Here is a 7399-nt window from a genome sequence, read left to right as displayed (position 1 = left end):
AAATACACACAGTATTAACTCGTCGACCTTCTTCGCTCCCCGAACGCGACCTTTCATCAACTAGTTTGTCACAGGTGATAATCACAGTAAATGACAAATGTGTTGTTTGTACTGTGTTGAATTGGAGCAGGTTCATATGCGGTGTTGCTTTGCCCTGCAGTACCTGAAGGCAGCAGCAGTCTGCAAGTGTTCGGTCCTGAAAAACTGGACGGATTCCAAAGGAAAATGCGCTCGAAAATGCTTTCAAATGGTTTAAGAAGAATAATGACGATAATAAATAGATACATATATTACAAATATATTACTGTCGATTTTTTGTAAGGTTAAAATTATTATTATTATTATTATTATTATTATTATATGACAGCGTTTATAACTGAACTCGCATTGGAGCTATTTCTCATCATTTTAGGTGATGAGAAACTTAAAAAAAAAAAAAAAAAAATCAGATTTGCAGGTTGTAATAACTCCAGTAAACCTAACGAGTTGAATTTACGTTTAAATTTTGGGTGTAAAAATGTGCAAAAGTGAGACCTGAGGTTTAGTAATTTATCAGACAATACTGACGGAGTGTGTGAAATAATACAATTATAAAATAGAATAATCTAATTTATTAACAGTTAATAATTCGCAAGCGTTATTAAGATGTTATTAACTATGATTTTGACTGAAGCATCGTTGGGGGCTTCAGAACTGCGGATTGATGTTTTTAACGGAAGAGGAAAAGCGTTATAAAGAATTTTGATTTTTTGCGCTTGTTTTCACTGCAACAGGTGCTTCTGGATCTCATGCTGCTTTCAGGGAACTCTGGGAAATCGTACCTTTGTTCTACTAAAGGATTTTTTTTTTACGTTTTTTTAATAGTTTGACATTGATTAATGTGTTGAAACGTAGCCGCTCTTGAGAAACACGTACGGAGGAGTGGCTTTTTACGCCAGTCAGATTTGGAAACACCTTCTCCACTCGTGTTTGTGTGAGTGGTGGGGTGGGTGTGTCCGATTGTTGCCCGTACATTTGAACTCCTCAGGAGCACCGCCTCTCATCACTCTCGTCCAAACTGCTCCCGAGTCTGAGAGTGTGGAGTTGAAGCCGCAGACAGTCCCGCCAAACCGTCGGCTCCCCCACCTCCCCCCTGAGCCCAGGAGGTCTCTGAGTTCTCCTCCGCCTGTTCACTCGTCGATTGAGGATGTCTCCGTCCACCTTCACGCGCCGGGAGGTGACCCGCCACCGCTCCAAGGACTCCTGCTGGGTGCTGCTGGGGACCAGGGTCTATGACGTCACCGCCTTCCTGAGGATGCACCCGGGCGGCGAGGTGCTCCTCTTAAGCCGCTCGGGTCAGGACATCAGCCGGGAGCTGGAGGGGCCCCCGCACCGGCACTCGGAGAACGCCCGGCTGTGGCTGGAGCAGTACTACATCGGGGAGTTGGACGGAGAGAGCGCCGCGGAGGCACAGGTAGGAGCAGGAGGAGGAGCGGGAGAACCGGTTCGGGCATCTCCACTTTGGGCTTGTAAATTAAAGTTGTTTCTGAGTGTAGAGACAGAGACAGAGGGGGGTGAGAAGCCGTTTCCCACCTCCCTGGACCGGTTCTGCTGGTTCTAGAGGAAACTAGAAGAGCACCCAGGGGCGGCTCCACGGGGGGCGGGGTGGGTATTTAGTAGGGCAGAGGAAATACATACATCTCCAAATTAGATACTATCAAGATACTTGGGTGTCAGTTTCACATATATTCTCATTCTTAAGAATTGTGATTTTACAAGTATTCAGAGTTACAATTTCTTTGTGATGTTTTGTTAGTTTTTTTTCCAACACTAAACCACAGAGAAAAGCAATATGGATTTTTTTCTTTGTTTTTTGGGGGGTTAGGGTGGGTGTCTTTCTTTGGTTGACCATCGGTTACGAAGATGTCAAATGGTTGTGCTGACTCCATTGGTGGAAATGAGTGTAGCTGACAAGACCAATTCTTAAGGCGCACACCCGTGGACAGTAGGGGCACTGGAATGATGCAGTGGGGGCAGGGGGTTACCAATACTGATATTAGGGAGTAAAAAAAGGTCAACATTTCCAACATAACTGACAATATATACAGTACCTAAAAAAAAAAAATGGCAGCAGTTCCTACCATTTTGTTATCAAACACTTTTGACAAGGAAATGTAATTAAGGCTTGATGTTTGGCAGTTTTAAATATGAAATTTACTATAATGTAATAATGTAAGTCCCTTCAGCTTCTCTCTTGTTTTTGCCACAGTGGGTCCGCATGTTGATTTGGCACAAGTTTTTGATGCCCTTCCAGACACAACTCCACATTACATGGGGAATTGGCAGGGATGAGATTTAAACCAGCAACCTTCCACTCTGGAAAGAAGTGCACAAACCACTTGGCCACCACCCCCTGATAATATAGCGATCTATAATAATAATGATAATAGTATAATTAATAATATAATTTACCAAATTGACCTTAACCGGCCAACGTAGTATGTCTCACTGTATCACAATGTCTTCATTTGAATGTTCAGTCTCATCATTCAGCATTTGCACAAAAAAACCTATTCTGGTCTATTTTGGCACCGCCTAGCTGGCGGCATAGGAAACACTTTTCTCTTGTTGCTGCAATAAGCCCATTCTGGTGGAAAATGAATGGCAGCAGGTCATTTTGCCTCTGTCTCTGGAGTTAATGTGACCAAGGGGTGATGGGGTCCTAACCATGCCTGACAGTGTTACAAGCAGTACCCCCCCCCCCCCCATTACATAATGACAACTTTTCTAACAGTCAGAATGTTTTTCTGCATTGTTTATTTGGTAAAATAAAAGTTTTCATATTGGCAAAAATAACTCTGATACCAATATGTTTGTGAAAGGCGCATATCGGCTGATATTATCAGATATATCGGCTGGGCTCCAGAGAAAAGGTTGAACACACATCTTGGAAATATCATAAGTAATTTTTACGTAAACAATGCAGATCACAAGTGTTTGGTTAATGAATAAAATACTGTTTGAATCGTTGCAAGACTGTCGATTCAAACCCTCGGACTTGAATATCAAAAAGTGGAAAATAAAATACAAAATAAAAGGAATAAAAAAATGGTAGCGTGTGAAGTCACCCCCACTTTTTTCAGTGAAGTCACTCCAACTATCCATACTTATTTTTCCTTAATAATTGAGAATGACTAGTTTAAAGTTAGGGACCTGCTGCCAGTGTGATGTATAAACTGGGCAGTGCTCCCTGCTTCTCCCAGTGGACTTCTTACCTGACAATTACGTTCCCCAAACTTAAAGCATCATTTCAATAACAAAACTTGAGTAAGAACAGTTTATTATGCCACTGGTGTGTATAAATAATTTATTACATGAACATATCAGAATTGAAATATTGTGTTACTAGCATGGGGTGACTTCACCTGTGGTGAGTTCTCGGTGGGGTGACTTCACCATGAAACCCCCCCTCCCCCCAAAAAATCACATTCACTCTTTATGTTACAAAAAATGTAAATTTTTTACAATTTGTACAATATTAGAACAAAATGCCCTGAAAACTATTGCCCACAATAGTTGGATGTGAATGAAATTTGGAGAGCAAATGGACGATATTCCGGGAAATAAGTGTTTCAGTTTTGGAGGTGATGTGGAATATATTCTGGAAGTGAGATCCAGGAGAATGTTTGGGAAATGGCAGTGTGATGGAATATCTGTTTGAGCCACAAGTGCTACATACACTTTATTATCTGTGCATTGTGTTTGAAACACAAAGTGTGCAATAACTGTTGTTCACAATCTTCATTAACCTGGTAATTTGTAATATATATATATATATATATATATATATATATATATATATATATGGCGAAGACGATGAAGAAGAGGAGGAAAACATTGCCACGAACAGCGGGAGAAGAAGAAAACTGAAAACTAGAAGGGTGGAAATGAGAGTGGGGACTTTGAATGTTGGTAGTATGACTGGTAAAGGGAGAGAGCTGGCTGATATGATGGAGAGGGGAAAGGTAGACATATTGTGTGTGCAAGAGACCAAGTGGAAGGGAAGTAAGAACAGGAGCATCGGCGGTGGGTACAAGTTGTTGTACCATGGTGAGGACAGGAAGAGAAATGGTGTTGGGGTCATTTTAAAGGAAGAGTATGTTAAAAGTGTGTTGGAGGTTAAGCGAGTGTCTGACAGGGTGATGAGTGTGAAGTTGGAAATTGAAGGGGTGATGATGAATATCATCAGTGCATATGCCCCACAGGTAGGTTGTGAGATGAAGGAGAAAGAAAATTTCTGGAGTGTATTAGATGAGGTGGTGGAGAGTGTGCCCAAGCATGAAAGAGTGGTGATAGGAGCAGACTTCAATGGGCATGTTGGTGAAGGGAACAGAGGTGATGAGGAAGTAATGTGTAGATATGGTATCAAGGATAGGAATGGGGAAGGACAGATGGTAGTTGATTTTGCAAAAAGGATGGAAATGGCTGTGGTGAATACCTACTTTAAGAAAAGGGAGGAGCACAGGGTAACATACTGTATAAGAGTGGAGGAAGGTGCACACAGGTGGACTACATTCTTTATAGGAGATGCAAGCTAAAAGAAATCACAGACTGTAAGGTGGTAGCAGGAGAGAGGGAGTGTCACTAGACAGCATAAGATGGTTGTTTGTAGGATGACTTTAGAGGTAAAGAAGAAGAAGAGAGTGAGAGCTCAACAAAGGATCAGATGGTGGAAGCTGAAGGAGGAAGACTTGTGTGAAATTTAGCGAGCAGGTGAGAGAAGCACTAGTTGGAGGGGAAGCAATTTTGGACAACTGGAAAAGTACTGCAGATGTGGTGAGGGAGACAGCTAGGGCAGTACTGGGTATGACATCTGGACAGTGGAAGGAAGACAAGGAGACTTGGTGGTGGAATGAAGAGGTCCAGGAAAGCATAAGGAGAAAGAGGTTGGCGAAAAAGTTTTGGGAAAGTCGGAGAAATGAAGAAAGTAGACAGGAGTACAAGGAGATGCGGCGTAAGGCGAGAAGAGAAGTGGCAAAAGCAAAGGAAAAGGCATATTGCGAGCTGTACAAGAAGTTGAATAGTAAGGAAGGAGAAAAGGACTTGTACCGATTGGCCAGACAGAGGGACAGAGCTGGAAAGGATGTGCAGCAGGTTAGGGTGGTAAAAGATGCACATGGTAATGTGCTGACAAGTGAGGAGTGTGTGCTGAGAAGGTGGAGGGAATATTTTGAAGAGTTGATGAATAAAGAAAATGAGCGAGCGAAAAGGCTGGATGATGTGGTGAGAGTAAATCAGGAAGTAAAATAGATTAGCAAGGAAGAAGTGAGGGCTGCTATGAAGAGGATGAAGAGTGGAAAGGCAGTTGGTCCAGATGACATTCCAATGGAGGCATGGAAATGTCTAGGAGAGATGGCAGTAGAGTTTCTAACCAGATTGTTTAATAAAATCTTGGAAAGTGAGAGGATGCCTGAGGAGTGGAGACGAAGTGTGCTGGTTCCTATTTTCAAGAACAAGGGTGATGTGCAGAGCTGCAGTAACTACAGAGGCATAAAGCTGATCAGCCACAGCATGAAGTTATGGGAAAGAGTAGTAGAAGCTAGGCTTAGAAAACAGGTGAAGATCTGTGAGCAGCAATATGGTTTCATGCCGAGAAAGAGCACTACAGATGCAATGTTTGCTCTGAGAATACTGTTGGAAAAGTACAGAGAAGGACAGAAAGAGTTACATTGTGTGTTTGTGGACTTAGAAAAAGCTTATGATAGGGTGCCAAGAGAAGAGTTGTGGCATTGTATGAGGAAGTCTGGAGTGGCAGAGAAGTATGTTAGGGTAGTGCAGAAAATGTACAAGAATAGTGTGACAGCGGTGAGATGCGCAGTCGGAATGACAGACTCATTCAAGGTGGAGGTGGGATTACACCAAGGATCAGCTTTGAGTCCTTTCTTGTTTGCAGTGGTGATGGACAGGTTGACAGATGAGATCAGACAGGAGTCCCCATGGACTATGATGTTTGCAGATGACATTGTGATCTGTAGTGAGAGTAGAGAGCAAGTTGAGTCTAGTCTGGAGAAGTGGAGATATGCTTTGAAGAGAAGGGGAATGAAGTCAGTAGAAGCAAGACTGAGTACATGTGTGTGAATGAGAGGGAGCCCAGTGGAATAGTGCAGTTACAAGGAGTAGAAGTGGTGAAAGTAGATGAGTTTAAATATTTGGGGTCAACTGTTCAAAGTAATGGAGAGTGTGGTAGAGAGGTGAAGAAGAGAGTGCAGGCAGGGTGGAGTGGGTGGAGAAAGGTGGCAGGAGTGATTTGTGACCGAAGAATATCAGCAAGAGTGAAGGGGAAAGTTTACAAAACAGTAGTGAGACCAGCTATGTTGTATGGTTTAGAGACAGTGGCACTAACAAAAAGACAGGAGGCAGAGCTGGAGGTGGCAGAACTGAAGATGTTGAGATTCTCTTTGGGAGTGACAAGAATGGACAAGATTAGGAATGAACATATCAGAGGGACAGTTCAGGTGGGATGATTTGGAGACAAAGTCAGAGAGGCGAGATTGAGATGGTTTGGACATGTGCAGAGGAGGGACCCAGGGTATATAGGGAGAAGGATGCTGAGGATGGAGCCACCAGGCAGGAGGAGAAGAGGGAGACCAAAGAGGAGGTTCATGGATGTGTTGAGAGAGGACATGCAGGTGGTTGGTGTGACAGAGGAAGATACAGAGGACAGGGTGAGATGGAAACGATTGATCTGCTGTGGCGACCCCTAACGGGAACAGCCTGTCGCGGCTCGTCTTTTTGGTCTTCTCAGGATGTCGTCTTTTAGATAACACAAACTAATTGCAAGTGATATGCTAGAAAGAGGACACAACACTTTAGAATAATTCAGCCTTAAGCAAGATAAAATGCACAGAGTTTTTAAGTTTATTTAAGCCTTCGACACAAAGCTTAGACAAACTGAGTCCTCTAGAGAGACTGAATATGACAACCGCGCTCGTCTATTTATTGGAGACCCGCGGGCATCGCTCCTCCTTCGACTTTTTTATTTATTTCATTCCCAAGACATGGTTTTCTATTGGAAGCGTCCTCTAGTGAACCCTAAGCAGGTGTTAGGCCATTATTTCAATGTGACAAATGCTCCCATTAAAACATGAAGGATTTACAACTGATTTTTTTAAAAGACCTTCAGCCACAGGTGCAGCTGGCCTGAGGCCCCCTCCGCACGTGGCCTCAGCCACACGTGCAGCTGGCCTGAGGCCCCGCACGTGGCCTGCGGGAAAGCACCTAAAAGGCCTTGGAAAGCCCTGACAGACTAAATGACTAATAGAGCCCTTTATTTGGGTTGAACACCTGCTAGTTCAACCAGAGGACATACAGTTCGGATCAGGACACTTGATAGTTCATCATAGTTCAAATAGGACCTAAA

The 7399-nt window shown here is 43.2% G+C and overlaps 1 protein-coding gene across 1 annotated transcript; it reads left to right on the top strand.

The window, feature by feature from the left end:
* The first annotated feature begins 1019 nt into the window (after nt 1-1019).
* fa2h (fatty acid 2-hydroxylase) lies at nt 1020-1600 on the top strand. The gene has a single exon (XM_034165694.1). It carries the CDS (start codon nt 1187-1189, stop codon nt 1598-1600), a length of 414 nt encoding a protein of 137 aa, XP_034021585.1. The 5' UTR covers nt 1020-1186.
* The last annotated feature ends 5799 nt before the right edge of the window (nt 1601-7399 follow it).

This window comes from Thalassophryne amazonica, unplaced genomic scaffold (genome assembly GCF_902500255.1).
Source record: "Thalassophryne amazonica unplaced genomic scaffold, fThaAma1.1, whole genome shotgun sequence".
NCBI classification, from domain to species: Eukaryota; Metazoa; Chordata; class Actinopteri; order Batrachoidiformes; family Batrachoididae; genus Thalassophryne; species Thalassophryne amazonica.
The sequence above is the reverse complement of the archived record's forward strand: the minus strand, read 5'-3'. Positions and strand labels throughout refer to the sequence as shown.